The 20,897-nt window shown below is 43.1% G+C and overlaps 1 protein-coding gene across 1 annotated transcript; it reads right to left on the minus strand.

Annotated features, from left to right (window-relative positions):
- Positions 1-1,485: 1,485 nt before the first annotated feature.
- LAMP5 (lysosomal associated membrane protein family member 5) lies at positions 1,486-15,642 on the minus strand. Its single transcript, XM_059707552.1, has 6 exons — positions 15,340-15,642; positions 14,656-14,828; positions 14,152-14,283; positions 13,928-14,033; positions 12,441-12,629; positions 1,486-2,369 (listed from the first exon to the last, which is right to left on the minus strand). The coding sequence occupies exons 1-6, from the start codon at positions 15,401-15,403 to the stop codon at positions 2,191-2,193; spliced, it is 843 nt and encodes a 280-aa protein (XP_059563535.1). The 5' UTR covers positions 15,404-15,642; the 3' UTR covers positions 1,486-2,190.
- Positions 15,643-20,897: the final 5,255 nt, after the last annotated feature.

The following is a 20,897-nucleotide window of genomic DNA, read 5'->3' on the forward strand; positions in this document are numbered from 1 at the left end:
AGCTTAAACATAGGGATGTGGCCAAATGACAACTTTCTGAAAAGAGCCAGGGCACTGTGTTCTTTTGAGAATGACCTGCGTGTTTGTTGTTTTCTTGTCAATCCTCCAGTATAGACTCAAAGTTGTCAAGTTTACTACTGTATACCCAACACTTAGCCTGCACTCACTCAGTGGGTGCTCAAAAACCGTTGAATAAATGATTAAATGACTATCAAAACTAATAGAGTCCTATGTTTTGTGAAAGTAAATTTTAAAAAACCACACAAATTTACTGTTGTGAATTAAATATGGAATTTCCAGATGTATGGCTCAAATTTCTGAAAGTTTTTCTGAAGGGGTTACAGAAATTAAGATTAACTTATTGGTACATCTAAGTGTCCATTTGTCCCCAAATCCTTGGATGATTCCATTAAATAATGAAGTTTGTAAAAAAATTTTAAAAAAGAATGCATGGGATGCTAAAAAGGAAAGGCTTGTCAAGTTTTGGCCAGGGGGTAATTTGATCACAGATGACAGCAGAATGGAGTAACCCAAGGCATTAAAGGCAGCTCCATTTCCCTGTGAAATGTGCAACTTTTATCAGAAATTGGGGCTTTTTTCTCACTGATACCAGACAGACACTGAAGAAAGTTGATTCAGAGGGAAAGACTGAGGTTGAAAGACCAGAAAACACATGGGTTACAACAGCAACTGCCTGATGTTTATCAAGATTTGCTGGGATCCTGGACTTCTAAGGATGCACTACTGCCGGCAGTTGATGGCTGGAGGGGATGAACTCGTGCTGCCTCTTACATGGTGGAGACTGCATGGGGGTGGGGGATGTCCACCTTAACATCAGAAGATAGGCTTCCTCTTCCCCCACTTAGATCTTCTGAAAAATGATTACTTAGGAAATGAGGGAAATTCAAATAATGATGTCTCAATAAATTACATTTTACTTCAAATAAAACTCCATCTAGGCTACCATGTTCAGTCCTGCTTTTTAATATATTTTTTGTTGATTTCAGAGAGAAAGGGAGAGGGAGAGAGAGATAGAAACATCAATGATGAGAGAGAATCATCAATTGGCTGCCTCCTGCACATCCTCTACTGGGGATCAAGCCTGAAACCTGGGCATGTGCCCTGAGCAAGAATAGTACTGGTGACCTCTTGGTTTCTGGGTCAATGCTCAACTGTTGAGCCACACCCAACTGGGCCAGTCTAGCTTTTTATCCAAAGTGAAACACCAAACTCAAGACCAAGAAGCGTCAGAGGCAATATCAGACCAATTGTTAAGAGATGTCATCATTAAAGCGATGTATAATTGCCAAAGAAATTCATGTTTTGCCACTTGGAAAGGCCCACATCCCCTCCGATGCCTTCTGCCCATCCTTTGCTTTTCCTCCTGCAGAAATGAATACCCCGTCTTCATCATTGCCCTCCCCGCTCTGGACGCCAAAGAAACCATTTTAGGTTTGTCTTCTTGTTTCAAGAAAGCAGCCAAACTTTAGACTGTAGTGTTTTAATTCATTCTGAAAAACAAACTCACATGGATTGATTGATTCTTCAGGTCCCCTTAGTTGGACCTGGCACACTGTGAAGTCCAAACAGCTCTGCAGAGTGGCATTGACCAGGTGCTTGTGCTGCGAAGTCACTGGGTGCAAGTAGCAGTGGAACATTCCCAAGACAATCACTAGACATGCAGAATGCCAGCCAGAAGCATGGGTCACTTTCAGGGGTCTTGCCGCAGGGAGCATGAGGTTGTATTTCGTGTGCATTGACAATTGTACAGGGTAAGCCAGCTGTGTTCAAGGGACCAAAGCCCCCCCATTCCTCTGAACCTAAAGGGGTGTCCTCCCAAAGGGAGTGTCTTTCCAATCTGTAAAGTTTGGGGCCAGATACCCCTCTGACTTTTATGTGTTGCTCCTTCAAGAGTCAAAGCCAAGCCACCATGAGCATGAAAGCTAGCTGACCCCCTCTATTCCCATTCCCCAGCATAGAGAGAAGAACTGCCACTCACCTCCTGCATCCAAAAGAATCCCTCCATCCCTGGGTTTAAGCATGGACGCTGGCCAAGCAAGCCTGGGATACCCAGGACTGCCGGATTGTAGCTATGTTGGTGTATCCCATGTACAAGGTGGTAAAGTGCTTTTGTGTCTCTATCTGATCCAGGTGGGGCACAAGGGTTTGGGGCTGCCTGCCTAATGGCCCCTAGCCCATGTGTTTATATTGGGACCGGTCCCTAGGGATCTGCACCTGGTTGGCAGTCATTTTGTGGTGGATGTGGTAAATCACCAGCGTTACCACAATGACGAGACCCAAGATGAGCCCCAAAATCAGGGGCAAGGTTTCCTCCAACTGTTCCTGTTCATCCACCTGGCATTTATGCTCTGAAATGGAAAAGAAGAAGAAAAGCAGTGAGCTCCTGTCCAAAGGCACTAAATCATACATCAAAAATCATACAAAATTTAAAGGCAATGGGATGAAAATCTCCTTCAAGGAAACTTTGGGAAGACCTGTGGTGTGTGTGTGTGTGTGTGTGTGTGTGTGTGTGTGTGTGTGTGTGTGTGTTTTCAGAAACAATATTTCCCCAACCAACCCTAAGGCTGAATCACAATATTTTTGCATAATCTAAAATAAAAATATACCAATTAAATAAGGCAACATTCAGTTATTGAATTCTGGGCAATGTCAACAATATTCAGATGAATTTTTCAATTTTCAGAGTGTCAGAAACAACCACTATCATTTTATTATTGGTTTGATTGTATAACTTTTTCTTGAAGTATAATGTACCCATAGAGAATTGTACACAGATATACAGCTTTAAAAAGTCTAAAAGTGCCAAGTGTCGGCAACTGTATGAAGCAATTGGAACTCTCATGCGTCATTGGTGGAAAATGGTACCAACACTTTGTAAAACTGTTTAATGGTTTCTAATCAAGACCAAGAAGCCTTTCAGATGCAAAAGAGTACATATTTTGTGATGCTATTTATATGACATTAAGAACAGGTAAAACTAATCTATGGTGATTAAACTAATAAAAGTGCTTATATCTGGCAAACAGGGCACAAGGCAACTTTCAGATGCGATGGAAATATTCTCTTTCTTGATCTAGGTGAGAGTCACCTGGTTGCAAGTACAGATAAAAATGCATTGGGTTAAATACTTTAGATTTGTGCATTTGAATATATGTACATATAGTAAATTTTTAAAAGAAAGTGCAGAGCTTAATGAATTTTCACAAATGAATACCCCATGTAACCAGCACCTAGATCAAGAAAGAAAATGTTACCAGCACACAGGGTGATTCAATCTTACTCTCTTAAAATTCAAAAGTTTCATAGCCCCAGGTCTTCATTTTCATGTAGAACCAGAAAAGCAATTTGGGGGAAACCTGATGGTCAGAAACTTAGTAGAGGTGATCAGAAGTGCATTCCTAGCAAGCAGTGCATGTTTACTTGAGCTCCTTTGCTCCCTGTGGCTAACGACTGGCCTTTCACCAAACTTATGAGCCACAACTGGATAAAACAAGCTTTAGATATCTGTTTGTTTATAAAGACCAAGTTCTTAAGTAAAAATGACCCAGTGAGTGCTTATTGTGCAATTACTATGTGCCAGGATGCTCCAGAATCCCTGTTGATACAGTCCTCCCTCTCAACTCACCCAAGACCAATACAAAGAATCTGGAAAATCACAGGCAAATATGCAGTTTTCTAAAAGCTCATACTTAACATGCCTGGTTCCTAAATTAATTTTCAGTCCTAAGTACCAAGATTGTCTCATTTAATCTCCATAACAATCCTATTTTATCTTTGAAGAGAACAATGAACAGAAATGGAATCCCTGGAGTAGGGATTTTGTTAACAAGAAAGGTTGTTTTCCTCACTAAAACACACTGTTGTGCGTGTTATGTTAACAGAGATTATGGGGTTTGCTCAATTTCCATGTGCTGGCTGCAAACTCATACTTTGATATTCCTAACAAACCCCCTTCAACCACACCTGAGTTTATATTAATGAGGGACTTTGGGAAGGCCCCTCCGTCACCTAAGGATGGTGGGGCGGGGGGGGGGGGGTGCTGGTTGCCAGGAGAACCAGCTCTGAGATTAAAGTGTTGAAACTTTTGGACCCCAAACCCTGATTTCCGGGAGGGGAGAGGCCCTAGAGCAGTGGTTCCCAACCTTCTGGCCCTTTAAATACAGTTCCTCATGTTGTGACCCAACCATAAAATTATTTTCGTTGCTACTTCATAACTGTAATGTTACTACTGTTATGAATCGTAATGTAAATATCTGATATGCAGGATGGTCTTAGGCGATGCCTGTGAAAAGGTCGTTCGACCGCCAAAGGGGTCGTGACCCACAGGTTGAGATCCGCTGCCCTAGAGATTAAGTTCAATCACCAATGGCTGGTGATATAATCAGTCCTGCCTCTGCAATGATACCTCAATAAAATCCCACAAGAACTGGTTTATGGAGCTTTTGGTTGGTGAACACAAGGATATGTAGGGAGAATGGCACACTCAGAGAGGGCATGTGCCCTGACCTTTTATAAATGGGTGATCTAATAGAGTTCTGAGAGCCACTCTAACAAATTAATCAGACCTGAGGAGAAGGAGGAAACCTCCAATATATAGCAGGTTGGTCAGAGTGCTGTCTGAAGTGGGGAGGGGGTAGTCTTGTAGGGCTGAGTTCTTAACCTGTGGGATCTGAGCCTATCTCCAGGTGGATCATGTCAGAATTGAGTGGAATTGTAGGACTCCCAGTTAGTGTCAGAAAATTGCTTGGGGAAAAAAAATGGTTGGGGAAAAACCACTAATATTGGATTTGGTGTCAGAATCGTAGTGCCAGATATATTATTCTTAAATAGATAATAACTTTGGTGTAGTTATGAGAAATAACATTTTATATCCCATCTTTTTTCCAGAGGAGAAAAGCACAATGTATTTTGGCATGAATACATTGCCAAATTAAATTACTATTGTGTTTTTTGTTTTTCTTTTCTTTTTTAAAAATTTTATTTCAGGGAGAGGACAAGAGAGCTAGAAACATCAATGATGAGAATCATTGATCAGCTGCCTCCTGCATGCCCCCCACTGGAGACTGAGCCCCCAACCAGGGCATGTGCCCTGACCTGGAATCGAACCATGACCTCCTGATTCATGGGTCAATAGTCAACCACTGAGCCACACCAGCCAGGTTGTGTTTTATTTCTTAACAAAGTTTTTTGTTGCGTTAGGGAAAAAAAAAAAACTGAACTAAACACGGCACAGGAAGTGGTTTCTAAAGGGAGTATTAAACTATGGACATTTCAAAAATAATCATGGGAAAATAAGAGGATGTCAAAAAGTGTCATGAAAAATACTGAATCCCCCCATCCTTACCCATCTCCTTCCACTAAGAGGTCAAATAAAGGGGAATTCCTGAGCCTGCTATCCCTTATCCACCATTCCAAAACCCACAAAGTTCTGGAAAACAAAAGTACTTTGTTATCACTCATTCACATTTTTCATCGCAAGATACAGATATGTTAATATATTTGATTACAGGGGACTGCAATCAGAATCTGGGGTCTTCTTAATACAATAGTCTCTCTTATACATGGGGATATGATATATATATATATATATATATATATTCTCCACAATTTTAGACATTCACTGAGGGTCTTGGAACATATATATATATGTACCAGAGGCCCGGTGCACCAATTCATACATGGGTGGGGTCCAGCCAGCCAGATTGGGGCTGATCAGGCTGGGCTGGCCAGGGGAAGAGGCCGTGGGAAGTTGGTGGGCCGGCCCTGCTCCTTGGTCAAACTCCCAGTCAAACTTCCAGTCGAGGGAACAATTTGAATATTAGCCTTTTATTATATAGGATAATGTTTTTTTCCCCTCTAAACACGTACCTATAATAAACTGATTTATAAATTAGGCATAGTAAGAGATTAACCACAATAACTAAAAATAGAACAATTATAACAATATACTGTACTAAAGGTTATGTGAATGCGGTCTCCTTTCAAAATACCTTATTATAATGTACTCACCCTTCTTCATGCGATGATGTGGATGATACAATAACCGAGTGATGAGATGAAGTGAGGTGAAAGACGTGGGCTATAAGGGTTACTTGAACACAGGGCTCTGTGATATGCAATAGTCAATGTGATAACCTGAAGAGCTACTCAATGACTAATGGCAGATAATGTAGATATGTTGGACAAAGGGCTGATTCACAGACCAGGTGGGATAAAGTAGGACAGCAAGATAGTTCACCATGCTGCTCAGAGCATTGCACAATTTAAAACTTATGACTTGTTTATTTCTGGAATTTTCCATTTATATATTTAGACCATGGTTGACCATAGGTAATTGAAATTGTGGAAAGCAAAATCACAGTATATGTTTTCCTAAAATCTACAATATTCTGAAAATTGTCCAAGATTTTAGATGAGAGATTGTGAACCCATAAAGGATTCCCATTTCCCTTTTAGGCTTCAGCCAGTGTTCTCAAACTATCTCTAACCCATAGGGAAAAAATTTTATATTATAAGTCAAAACAGATGTATACATTTATAACTAAAACTGAAATTTTACAAAACAATAGTTATCCTTACTTTGTGCTTCAAATAATTTTATACCCTATTCTATTCTCTTTTATTTAAAACAGTGCTGGCACCCAGCCAGCGTGGCTCAGTGGTTGAGCATTGACCTATGAACCAGGAGGTCACAGGTTGATTCCTGGTCAGGGCATATGCCTGGATTGGGGGGTTTGTTCCCCAGTAGAGGGGGTGTGGGAGGCAGCTGATCAATGATTCTCTCTCATCACTCATATTTCTATCTCTCCCTCTCCTTTCCTCTCTGAAATCAATAAAAACAAACAAAATAAATAAATAGTGCTGGCCATGACCTACTAAATGGAATTTTCCATTTAATATATTTAGGCCATGGATGACCATAGGTTGTAATCATTTTTTGTACTAGTTTGATGAAACTGTAACACCCTTCTTAGAATAATGCTTATAAATGCATAAAAATAAAATATTTAAGGTTATACAGGAAACAGATTATACTGACATGCAGCTATCAACATACTTTTGAATAATTGGAAAGACAATACTATAGGTACTTTTTGTTAATACACGTGTATGCTGGCTGTGATTTACAAAGTAGTGAGAAGCATAATTATTTGCAAGATCTGTACAAACTAACGTGAGATGAAAATACGATATCTATTTGTGACAATGTCACAGGTACTACTGATACTATTGTGGGTTGTTACCTTCATTAATACTAGAAGGAATCTTAAATATTAATTATGCCTCTGTGTGTCAGGAATAGGGCAAGCACAAGAAGGATATGTGTAAACTCTATCCCACCAGCCTGTAAGCTCCCCCAGGCCAGGGGAAGTTTATATCTCCCAGTAATAAGGTATAGCAGATACGGACCATGTCTCGTCCCCTTGGCATTCACCATTGCCACACATTCCCACGGGTTTTGACTACCAGGCGGTTAGACGACCCAGAGTCTATGCCTGCCCCTCCACCCCAGCAGTCACTGGAGAGATTGTTGGCACCCTGAATTCATGAGTTTTTATCATGGCTTCTAATATTCCTAGCAGCATGATTGGGAGATGCCACCTAATCTGTGTTTTACCCCGATGGAGTGCATGGGAGTTGGCAGGTAAAGGCTGGCCCCCTTCCTTCCTTACCCTTCCCCTCCCAGCTCAGGTGGGATACATGAGGTAGGTCCTACAGCCTCTCCCAGAGGTTCCAGCAGCGTGACCCCAGGTGCCCACAGTAGTAATCTGCTCACTGATGGGCCTGTGCAGCTGCCTTGCCTTCCTATCTCACTTCTCCAATCCCCTGCCAGGGCTTTCCAGACCCACCTCCTAAGTAAACCACTTGCCCTTACACACTCCCTTAGAATCTGCTTCTGGGGAACCCACACCAAAGCACTGTGTCCCAGTACAGTGCCAGGAACACTAAGGCCAGCAACGTGGCCCTACATCGGGCTCCATATTCCAACCTTCAGCGCAGTTCTCAGTAGTGTTACTATAATAACAGAAATATCTCTCAGATGCTTATACAGGAGGCCCTGAGGAGTAACTACCCAGGGTGACCTGTTTCTTGACTGGGAGGTGCCACACATCCCCCAGGATGAGCATCAGCAAACCCTCGCTGGGTTGGAGGCATGGCAGCTAGCCACGGGGCACCTACTGGGGGTGGCATACAGAGAAAGGTAAGGCTCCTTTATTTCCACTAGAACACAAGCTGTTTTTCCCATAGTTCTGGGTAAAATACAGACCAGGTGGCATCTCCCATTCATGATGTCAGCAGCAACGACAAAAAGCTCATGAGTCCAAGGTACCCGGTGACCTTTCTAAAGGTGCTTCTGCCTCCCCATGTTGGTTATGGTTGCTGAGCAGAAGCAGCGGAGGCTCTCGGAGGCTAAGAGCACAGGACCTGTTACCCAAAGACAGGTTCTGGCCCCAGCCCCGGCAGCCAGGCAGAGTGCAGCCTTCACCAATAATTTCACTTCTCCCAGCCTCAGTTTCTCCACTGTAAAAGGGGGGGGGGGGAGGGGGGGTGTCTCAGTACCTTCTTCACGGGTTGGTTTGCTTGTTTTTTTTTTCTCCTCAAAAGAGAATTAAAAAGGAACCAGCCTATATGGGGTACGGTGTAAATGCCTGTGAAACCTGAATTTTTAATAAAGAGGAATAGAGGTACCCTTTGTGTTGCATTATGTTTCTTCTGTCATTATGCATGAAAGTTGCCTTTAGTTCAAGCCATTACAATGCTCAGGCGGATCGCCCCCTCCCAGTGCCGCATCCCCCACCCCATCACAGACGGGAATCTCCTGGGGCCCTCAAAGGGACACACAAGGAATTAACTGTGGGAGGACAAATTAATCCACCCCAACTGAACAACAGGGGTGCCTTGAACTGCTGGGAGGTAGATGGCACACGAAGTGTATTTGTTATGGAAATGAGTCGATGTGGCTGCCGCATATTGGCCCCTGGGTGGTTTATTTCCCCACTGAAGACTGAGATCCATTAGCTGAAAAACCCGCTGGTGCCAAACTCAAATTTTTACACATCCAATTCTTTTTAAAACAGCCCAAACAAGCAGATTTTTAGCCATTTAGAGCCTACCTGCTTCGCATAATAAACCTCAACCAACAGCTGTTACCCATTGATAAGCTAGGGCCTTGTAGCTATATGGCTTGGAGCCTCTTCACTGCCCCTCAGAGCTCTCGGACCCAGAGACTCCTCACTGTGCTACCCAGTGACAGACATCACCTAGTCACGGTAACCCCCTCTCCAACACTCCTCCCCCTCCGGATGGTGGTCCTTAGGTACCTCCCTCTGGTCAGTCTCATGCTGTGAGGAGCTTCCCTTCTCATGCAACCATGTCCAAGCACCAGTAAAGCTTGTGTGTTACTGCCTCCCATGGTCCTATATTTCCCACAGTACTTCACAGGCCCGGAGCATGGCGGGGTGGGGGGTGGGGTAAGGGTTGTCTAGAAACAGAGCACCATGGGCCCTGCCCCAGACCTACTGAGCCGGACTCTGCATGCTAGCAAGATCACCGCAGTTGTACACCTTGCAGCAGATTCGTGTGCGCACTGCAGCTGTAGACCCTGCTGGGCTCAGAGACTTTCGCTGGGGATTGGTGTAGTAACCAAGCTCAGTGCTCCAAAGGGATTTGTGTGATAAAGATGTCAACCCACATTTGGGCTGAGAGAAGCCTCTGCGAGTGTCCACTAATCCACTTCACTGACCCTTCCTTCCTGGTTTTTCTCAGTCTAAGCAGGCAGGTGTGGAACTGCAGGCTGCCGGGTATGCCCCCCTTACACAGGGAGGAGGTTCTTCATTGGAAACCCTGATGCTGTGGGTCCTGCGCACACATGACCAACTGCATGTACACACCCTGCAGTGAGCATACAGATATATGACCAGATAACCCCCCCCCGCCACCCCCCCCCCACACACACATGCACAGGCACGCTCCATTCACACTCACACAGCCATCCACAACATGGCCAGGGCCTCCTGAGGGTCTATTCTGGGGGATGGGGACCAAATAAAATGGTGTCTTACAAAATCGAATAAAATGGTCTCTTACAAAACACAGCAGGGGGCTGAGAGGCTCTGGCAAGGAGGAGCCAGGAACAAAAGAGCCCTTACATACAAAGGCACATCGATCCAGTGAGTGACTCTGAATGGGCCTTGCCTGCTCCCTAAGCTACAAGGCTTAAACCCCAGGGCACCATACAGAAGGGGACATCCTAATTATTACCCAGAGAAGCCTGGTGAGACAGGTGCAATTTTCTTGTGCTTAATATATCTGCATTTAGGAAGTTATATGGGCTTAGGTACAAACACTCCAAGACTGTCACGCCCATCTAGGAACTGGAAGTGAATAAGAAACTGCTTTTCAAACAAAAGATGTCATGAAGTCCATGCCATGAACTTCAGCAGTTTTTAGCAAAGTAGCTCTGGTCCTTATTCAGAATTCAGTTACTCTGACATTGTACACAATTCTAAAAATCTAAGCTGAGATTTGATTTCTCAGTGCATGGATGATAATAAGCAACAACTTAGAATTAGCCCAGAGTGGGTAAGGGCAAGGTTTTGGTAAAAAACTAGTAAAAGCAGCAACTACAGCACCAGTAGTAGCAAGAAGTAATGAAGTGCCTAAGAACAGCTGACCAGTAAAAAAACAAAAGGCAATAAAGACTATTGAAAGGACCCATATAAACTCAAAAGCAACTATGTTAGGGACCCTGGGACTGATACTACACAATCCAATATTTTCAGAATAAATTCCTGATCATCAATAATCACAAATCCAATTACATTTAATTATTTGTAATATTTTCAGGTTAAGACAGACATTATTACATGTATAAATAATTCTGTAATCAAACAGATTTTTTTAAAAAAACGTTAAGGTCTTGACACAGAATTTAGTTTCAATTTTGAAGAAAATACATTAAAATGGAATAGGCCATTCTTCTGTGAGGACCATTAAGTGTGGCGCTGCTTTACTAAATCAATTAGATTCTGACTTGCCTGGCATGGAAGCATTTGGAAGTCTCTATTAATTGAGTGCATAGCTTCAGAATATCAATTCAGCCAAAGTTAGCTGGGCATCTGCAATGTGCCAAGCACTGTATTAGGTGCTCAACATATGAGGATGAAAAAGAAGTAGGCCCTTCTCTCAAGAACATAGGAATTCTCAAATGCCTTCTAAATGATCATGTGGTGGTAGGGGGGAGGGGGTGGATCAATTCAGTTTGGTTTGAGTGGGAGGTGCATTTTATGAAAACTGGATTCCTTGGGAAATGACAGTTATTTGTGTGTGACACAGATGGGGACTCCCTAATATCCTGAACATTGGAATAACTGTATTCACCTGGGGAACCCCAGCCCCCAAAAAGTCATCCATAAAGCAATCAGAATCTCTTCCCATTTGTTAACCACAAGGAGTCAACAGAATATGTACCTGTCTTTAACAACCTCCCCCAGACAAGAGACAGAGAACAAATGAATTGAAGAATTCACTTGCCCTACATTTGCTCAGTGTAAATTGTGGCTAGACTTGGACAAATTGCAGAATGGTGAGCTCTCTTCATGCCCTGTCTCTGCTGGGAGGCAGAGAACCATGGAAATGGAGATGCCTGAGTGCCATATGCCCTCTCAGAGGCTAACACAGATGGAGAAGCACATTTCCTCCACAACCCAGAGTGAGCAAGTCTGGGATCCAGGCCTCTCTGGAGCCATGTGGGTATCCCTCCCACATAGTGAGTGCAGGATGGAGGCAGGTCTTCATAATTCTCTTTCTGTGGTCTCCATGCAACACACACACACACACACACACACACACACACACACACACACACACACCCTATTGCATTCTAGACACACATAAACTTGGACTCATCGTAGTAGAAACTACAGCTGGAAGTGTCAGAGAGAACAATGAGAAACTGAGGCCACAGAAGCAAAGGCCCTTCTCTAACTTATGGCTCTCTGGGTAGCTACCTGAGATTTTTAGCTGCTTTTTGATTGAAAGATTTAAACCAAAAATTGTATATATTTTTTCAAGCTGATTTTCTTACCTCTCTCCCTACCAAGGTTCCCCTTTTAGCAAAGGAAAGGAGGAAGGGAAAGATAAAGAAATAAAGGAAGGGCGGGAAGAATGAAGTGAAGGAGGAAGGGAGAGAGGGAAGAAAAAAGAAAGAGACATTGAAGAAAGTTGGTATGATGCAGTTTACAGCCTTTAGCCTTAGAAAAACATAACAGAAGGAGATACTAGTAGTGTCATGTCAGCCTAGAGGAAAGCCACGCTGCAGCCTGGGACCCTCGGCAGGTCCCCTTCCACATCCATCCTGATGCCAGCCTTCTCTTACCTCCTCCCTTTCTCTTCCCATCACCACCCCCACAACCTACCTTCACTGAAGACAAAATCAGAGATGATATCAAAGGGCTGGATGTGGACTGCAGACAGGATCATGGTGACTGTCTTTTGCGGATCGCTGGAGGTTAGTGAAATGGTCTGCTGAGCCTGACACTCATAGGACTTTCCGGCTGGTGTGACCAAGGCAGAGAGGCGATGTGAGTTGGCTGTGTGCTTCCCAGCTGCGGGGAAGACCAAAGCAGTGGTTAGGCCTCTCTGGCTGGCAGAACCCTCCTGGCTCCTGACCTCCCCAGCCAGGGAAATGGCTCTTGCCTGTCAGCTCCAGACCTTGTCCAACCCTCTGTGCAGCCAGGCAATGTCACCTCGCCAGAGCTGGGGCTCTGCCTGCGGCATCAGGTGGTGTCAAAAGACAAATGCACCCATTCCTTCATGAGCAGGAGCTCCTTAAACATTCATTTGGAACTTGGGAAAATTTTGGAATTTCTTTTTAGAAAAGGAGCATGATACCTAAAAACCCAACCCTTTTTACTCTATAAAACCTAACAATGCAGATCCCAAAGACCCAGAACAGTGACTCGGTTTTCCACATTTCACACTGGTCCCCAAAGAATAAAATATCTTCCTCACAAAGCAGGATTTCTTGTGTCCTGGGCAGACACCCTGGGAAAATGCTTGAATGTGAATTTTTATGAACATAAAAAAAATGCTTTTTTTTTTTTTTACTGTGATGATAAAGGGGGAGAGAAGGGAAAGATGACATATATATTCCTTCACGTGATCAGTATAAATCTTTTCTCAGCCCAGGTGCTCAGGTGATCAAAGGCCTCATTATGAATAGATTAGACAACTGAGAAAACCAATCAATACATTTAAATGTGGTCTTTGACAGTGCCTGCAAGTACAAACGTTGCTACTTGAGGAATGGACATTCCTCTGGCCACGATATTTTTGGAGAATCTGGGTGAGTTGTTAAAATGATGGGCAGAAACAGCTCATAAATTAGGCCACTGTTCAGAATGCACTCTGGGGTGGCTTCAGTGGAGGACTGCAGACAGGCCGGGCGTGGGAGCCCTGCCGCCCTGCGCAAAAAGATACCGAAGGTATCAGATCCTGACGGGAGCCATACTGCCCCCTTCAAGTTTCAGCGCATGAGAAGGAAAACCCGGGAGCAGAACGTTGTGCAGCTTTGTCCTTCCCTGCGCCCCTCTGAAGGACAGATCCTAAGGGGTCGCCCCGAGGCAGCCAGGGGAGGTCAGGCCCTCAGACGGTTCAGAATGCCCTCAGGGATGCCTGGTTGGCCCTCAGCCCGGATTCCTCGCGCATGTACAGGCCTGAGGTCAGGAGGACCCACTGGCGCTTGCTCTTTCTCTGCGCTGGAGAACACGCCTGGGAGCGCAAAGCCAGGATCGGTTTCCAGAACATTTCCGAATTTCCTGAGGATTCCGGCCTCCGTGCCTGTGCTTCTGCGGTGTCCGCGCTCCCCCAGGCTCCCTCCCCAGCCCCGCTGACATCTACTCACCGGTGACTGCGTCTTTAAAATGGGTCTTCTCCGAGGAGTCGTAGACAAACTGGACCTTGCTCAGCCTCCACGTCGCCTCAGGGCCCTTGGAGGTGTTGTGACCTTCCTGCCAGCGGAGAAGGCGCGCATCAATGGCCCCTGCGGCTTCTGGGCGGAGAATCTGAGGGGCGGCCCCTGCCCACACCCTCCCGGGAAAGTCTGCGCCCCCCTGGGCTCCCAGTTACCTTTACAAACAGCAGTTTGAGCGAGTAGGCGCGATCCACCCAGAACACCTGCAGCTCCGACTCGTTGTGGCCACAGCGGCCGTTCACCTCAGCTCCCCGGGTCAGTGAGATTTCAGCCTGTTCCGTGATCAGCTGGGAACACAGACGCCCCGCACCCCCTCAGCGCGCCCGGCCCCAGTGGGGGCTGTAAAGGGCGGCGCGTCCATACTCCAGGTTGCACGCCTGGGCTCTCCTTTGGGCGCGTGATCCCAGGTCTGGGAACATGCGGTTAGATGCTCTACGTGCAGACCCCGCCGTTAGGGAAGCAGAAAGAGGGGGTTACTTTCAAAGCAGGCAGAGCGAGCAGAAGGCATTACAAGCCGGAACCCCCATGCAGCATTCGGGAGCAGCCTGCAGGGGCCAAGGGGGCAAGGCAGGCGACCCAGGCCTTCATAGGGCATGGAGGGTGGATGCCCTTCGCCCCTGGAGCCCTAGGAGCAAGCTGGGAAGGAAAAGGTTCCTTACATCGACATAATTGCTGGCCCACACATCATAAGGGACAATAAATTTGGCTGCAAACTCTGCCATGAGACAGGTCGTCCCATTTTCCCGCACCACAAATATATCTTTTTCAGGGTTAGTGGAAAGGCCTGAGAGATTTTCCACTTCTTGTTCTGCCGTGACTCGAGCCATTGTATCTGCGGGGGGAAAAAATCCTATGGGTTCCAGGCTCCGTGGTTGGAGATCCTGGTCTGCGGGCTCGGGGGTGACAAAGTTCCCAACGACTGCTGTGCGAACTGCGAGCCTTTTCTCTAACCTAGTGCCAACAAATTCAAGCCCATTGCTGTTAATTAATAATAAAAATAAAATTAAAAATGAAGCCTTTACTCATTTATAGCCATACTGGCTTTTTTTTTTTTTTATCTTGGGATTTTAAACCAAATCTTTCTTACCAATGCTCTGACCCCACGAACAGGCCGGTACAGCACTCTCTGTGATATGGCATACAGGTGTGTGGCTCTCTGGGGAATTCCTAGCAGGGAAGCCCTCTGCCCCCTCCTTCCACTCCTATCCTCACTCCCGCTACTTCTAAAATACCACGCAGAATGTTATGGGCCACATCTTAAGCTGCGGACTTTGTTTACTATGCTAGCCCTATTCTCTGCAAAGAATGTACTCGGCGCTCGCGATCGCCAAAACGTTACTCACGGAACAGCATTAGGAGAACTCGAAGTCTATTCAAGCTGAGAACGGCTCTTCCTCGGAGATCCATGGTTGCCTTGCAGCGAATGAGGCCAGATGTGCTGCAGCAGAGGCCGTCCGAGAGGGAATCCCTTAAAGTCGCGTCTGGAGTGAGCTGGGGTGAGCCAGTGGCGGGGGCGCCGAGAGGGAGGAGGGATGGAGCGCGTGCTCTGCAAGCTCTGGGGAGGACTTGGTGTCGGATGCCGCACCCGACCGGTGCAGGCTGAACAGGATCTGCTCACTGCAGGGGAATGAACCGCGCGGCGAGGGAGCTGTCCAGGGCTGCGAGTGCTGAAAGGAATATGTTGTGTTGCAGGAGTAATTGTGGCTTGGATTGTGCAAAGGGCCAATGAGATTGGGGGCGGGGGTTGAAATTCTCTCTGAGTCTGTTTCCTGTTCGGCAGTTCCATCCGCAAAGATGATTCTGTCCTGAGAAACTTAATGGATTTATTTGATATCCTTACCGAAAACAGTTAGTAGATGGTGTAGCTATTACAATCACATCACTGGAGTCCTGGCTTCTGAAAATGCATCTGGCTCCTGAAAGAAAATAGTAGAGCACAAATTGTTGCTGCTTTAGGACTGGAGGAGTAGGCAGTAAGTAAGAGGGAAGGAAAATGCTATGGCAACCGTTTCCTGCATTGGGAGACATCTCCTTCTCTTCCCTGCTTGCAATGAGCTCATGGGTTTAAAGTTAAATTGATGCCTCCCCAAACAAGGCTGTCAGTTAATGCAGTATATCCATAGGGCTTACTTCCCGTGAGTTCTGCTGTCTGGTTGCATGAGCACTCTGAACTCTAGGGTCATTTACTTACCCTCATTCATTATATTGTATTTACTCTGCCAAGAGGAATGTAAGTGAACCTGAAGTTTGTGGAGGGTTACTTAGGGTCTCTTAGAACAGTAATGTTTCATAGTTACATAAACAAACAGCTACACACACACACACACTGATATGACTCTTCAGCATCTAGTGGAGCAGAAATAGAAATACTACTGAGCTAACCTTTTTTCTCTCTGTAAATCAGAATCAAAATACAGTTATTTCAGCAACAGACATGCAGTCCTCATCAATTGTAGTGATCTCCAAATATTTTATTTCTTAGAGGGTTTCATTATGTGAATAATCAGTAATATAAGGTCATAAAATAATGATATAAAGGACCATTGTCAAATTTGATACTCCTACAGCTTTAGAAGGCAGGTAAGGGAAGACATACCTTATTATGGTTGTATATATCCTAAAACTAAGGCTCAGATAAATTAAATGACCTTCCTAAATGTCACATGGTCAGTTAGAATTAAAATAGAAAAATCACATGCCTTGACTTTGTAGGGATCATCTTTATTTTTTCTTATATAATACTTTGACTCCAAAATATACCATATTTTTATTTCAATAAAAATCTTTACTCAGTGACTCAAATAACAAGCTGAAATATAAACTCTATCATTAATTCACATTCCTGAAATGTATAGAATGCTGTTTTAAATAAATAAATATTTTGATATAATATTTTCTCCATAATGTCTATATGATTATTTTCTCAAACCTATTCCTCTATTAATAATTAGATACACATTTTTACATCTTTATTTTGATATTTTTTAACTCTTTAAAGTACTCTTTTGTGTCAACAAAGAAATTATTTATGTAAGATATGAAGAAAGCCATTTTCAAAGGAATCACCATCTGATATATAAATCAGCTACAATAACTTAACATCTTTATTTTACATCTGTATTTTGATATTTCAGCCAAACATTTTTCAAGAACTTTTCATAAATTATTATATATAAAATAATTGAGGCAAATTGTGATTGATATAAAATCAATTATCATCAGTTGAGAGTGGAAGCTATAAAATGTATATACCTTACAACTTGTCATGTTAGCACTCTGTCATGTTAGCAATTATTATTTTCCTGTAGTTCTGTAAAAACTAGAAAACAATGAGACATATGTAATGAAGCCATTATATTTTCTCTGGCTCTCTCTTTCTCTTCCTCCAGTACTTTAACGAGAAAAGAAATAAATAGATTTCAGTTCAGTTTTCACTATTTTTTATTGTATGGACTTTAGTGTTCCTCATCTTAAAAAATGGCATAATAGCTCATGAGATGGCTGGGTAGGCTAAGTGAGCCATCGAATACAAAGCATTCAAAATGAAAAACAAATCAATTTAGCCTGTCAATATTAACTGAGTACCTACTACCTACATTATGCTTTGGAAACCTACAGATAAATAAGTACTATTATACAAGGAAGAGAGATATCTGTAAAAGATTATGACAGTTTCTCTTGTAAAACATTATTATAGATATCCTCACTTTATAAGTTGTTAAAAGATCAACTGAATTAATTGATGACTATCTGTTTTAAAAAATAAAATATTAGATGATAAGTAGCAGTGGTCATTAATGTTAAATTATTTAGCTGATTTATATATCAATGGTGATTCCTTTGAAAATAGTTTCCTTCATATCTGACATAAATAATTTCTTTGTTGACATAAGGGAGTACTTTAAAGAGTTAAAAGAAAAAAATCAAAGCAACATTAACCCTTTCTTCCTGGGAGTCTTCAAACATAATTAATTTAATGACCTTTTAGGTGCTTAATCTTAAACATAGCTAACAATTACCCATAGGTTTATTCATTTTATTCCTAGTGATTTTTATGCTGCGATGGGAATTAAACCATTATTCCTACAACTTTCAGCTACACCAATTACACAACTTTCTAATCATCCTTTTGAAAAAAAAAAAACCCAACAAACTTCAGTTATTTAAATTACCAAAGAGGTGATAAAGGAGCAAAATTTAACATTAAATTATATTTAAAAATAGTAAAAAAGTGTTTCAGAATTTGCTTCATTCTTCATTTCTGGGGTAGGAAAGTATGAGAAACTGATATAAACATGTACATTCATGTGGATGATGGCTATGTCAGTTTTCATCATTGCTGCTGATGAAATATCAGAGGTAAGTATGACCAAGCAAGTTGGCTTTTGAATCTCCTCTAGATCCTCTAAGTCACAGTGGTTCTCAACCTGTGGGTCGCGACCCCTTTGGCGGTCAAACGACCCTTTCACAGGGGTCGCCTAAGACCATCCTGCATATCAGACATTTACATTACGATTCATAACAGTAGCAACATTACAGCTATGAAGTAGCAATGAAAATAATTTTATGGTTGGGTCACAACATGAGGAACTGTATTTAAAGGGTCAGAAGGTTGAGAACCACTGCAAGACCTTTGAAGGGTTCTCTTCAGTTCATATACTTATTGAATTAGACTTTGTGAATCTCATACCATTCAGTGATTGCTTCTTTATATAAGTGGGGAAAAGTTCCCTGAGTGTGTAAAACTTCAATTTGGATGAGGGAAAAGAAGAAGGTATATGAAGATATGGGTTTGCCTGGCACAAGGTGTACAGCGATGTTTAGGGAAAGAAAATGTAAGACAGCTAACCCTGGGTGGGATGGAATCAACCAACGAAGGCCCCTTGGAGAAGGTGGCACGAGCACTCTGAGCTCCCGGGTCACCTACTTACCCTTGAAAGAAGTGGGAATATTGTCCTGCTGTAAAAAACAAGAAAGGACAATGCAGATGGAGGAAATATATGTTAAATAGGAGAGTCAGTGCAAAAATGTAACTCTTTATCCTTCCATATTTATCCCATAATACGTTATAGACTACATAACCCCTACTTAACCCATTTATTTGACATATGTTTATAAGATTCAAAAGGGTAAATCTAGGCTTTGTAGCAGTTGAAATTTGGCTTGTTGATATTTCATTCCACAGTGAAATATAAAAATGCATCTGTCCCCACTGTCCCCATTAGCACCAGCAAGCACACACGTGTGTGTGTGCACGTTATCTGCACACATACGCACACACACACACACACACACAGAGGGAGGGAGGGAGGGAGGAAGGGAGAAAGGCTGAAAGAATGAAAGAATATGGAAGCATGCATGGATAACAGAAGCAGGGATAATTTACACTGGACGAGATGCACACAGCTGTTAGGCCAAAATTACTACTTAACAAAACATTTTCTTGTGTTCTGCTTATCACTGAACAACTATTTCATTTAATTTAATCACTGCCTTTGAAACCCTTTCTAGGATAGAAACCCTTTTGGGATAGGAACTGAAAAGTAATAAGTGTATGCAATAATATTTTGTGCATAAATTGCCAAACCCTGGAATATTTGGAAAGATTCAAAAAGCTGATTGCAAAGTGCTAAAATATTTGGAAAGAATCAGAAAATGGAGTTTGGGCCTCCAATGCACTCAGCTCATATGTCCTTGATGAAATTTCCCTCATCCTTTCATTTCACTGGCCTCTCCTGCATCCACTTTAATGAAACAAGAGCTGTTTCTGCAATAAGGGTAACAGCAGAGGAAACAAGACGCCAGAAAATATTCCTTTCATTGGCAAAGAGTGTTTATGTTAAATTCTTAGAAAATGTCCTTTCGTGAGTTCATTTAGAATAAATGCCTTCACATGCTGGAATGAAATGCACAATGTCCAGGTAACAAACCCTGAATAAGCAGGTGGTGAGGCCAGGCCATCACTCCCAAAAAGTTCAATAGTAAAGAAATGAGTTCTCTCTGTCAATTTAGGAATTAGTTTACTGTTCTGATCAGTTTTAAGCTGGTTACCACTAGCTTCAATGTGTAAATTTTTAGGCCATGGAGTCCCATCCTTTCTGCTTTCTTCGCAGGGAGGAAAGTGTTAATTCAGAGCAGAATACCTTTCTGTAAAATAAAAGAGCCAATCGAGAATTTTTTAAAAAAAATATTTAAGAAGTATTTTCTTTAAGAAATAACAACTACCTCAATGGGCCTTAGGTTAAGGGAGGCTGTGGCTCATTTAAAATAGTTTGCTACTTGAATTCTGAGGTAATGAAATTCCTTAAAATCTTTTTATGATGTGATACAGGGGTCCCTAGCCCCCAGTTAACTACTCCTTTAATTATCTATTTGAAGTTATCTGCATATTCACTTAAAGATGTGTTGGAACTAAGGAAAATTGATATTAATTACCCTGGGCAAGGGGGGAGGAGAGAGAGTGGGGTAGCCGGTTTGTTGTGCTTCAAAGGAAGCTTTGCAGGTGTGCAGTTGAGGTCCTGAGAGCCCCTGGGTGTTGTGATATTGTAAGCTTGGTTTGTTTCTATGACTGTTTTTGTGACAACATTGCAAGACGCGCCCCCCCTCTCCCCCCATTGAACAGGAAAGTCTTCAGTATTGGAAAGGGGCTGGCATGGTAACTTAGGGAGCAATATGTTAGTTATGCCTTTATTACTCCACTAGCGACAACTTCTGGGAGGAGTGGCTTCAACATGCCTTTCCTAAAGGATCCCTCCAGGACTACATGTCATACCAGGCATGACTTTAGCTGGGCAGTGTTCTGAGCAATTCCTTTAGTGGGGAGGGGCAGTGCTGGGAATTCCATTGTTAAAGTGTAGTAGCTCCATGTGCAAGAAGTATTCGCTGGTCAGGATCCACGGCC

This window comes from Myotis daubentonii, chromosome 8, assembly GCF_963259705.1.
Source record: "Myotis daubentonii chromosome 8, mMyoDau2.1, whole genome shotgun sequence".
In the NCBI taxonomy this organism is placed as follows: Eukaryota; Metazoa; Chordata; class Mammalia; order Chiroptera; family Vespertilionidae; genus Myotis; species Myotis daubentonii.

Excerpts from the sequence above, each read along its gene's own strand:
- LAMP5 (XM_059707552.1), bottom strand. The coding sequence starts at position 15,403 with ATGGATCTCCGAGGAAGAGCCGTTCTCAGCTTGAATAGACTTCGAGTT. Across the intron at positions 14,829-15,339 it reads AGTTCTCCTAATGCTGTTCC|ATACAATGGCTCGAGTCACG; the intron begins GTGAGTAACGTT and ends TTCCCCCCGCAG. Across the intron at positions 14,034-14,151 it reads TCAAACTGCTGTTTGTAAAG|GAAGGTCACAACACCTCCAA; the intron begins GTAACTGGGAGC and ends CTCCGCTGGCAG.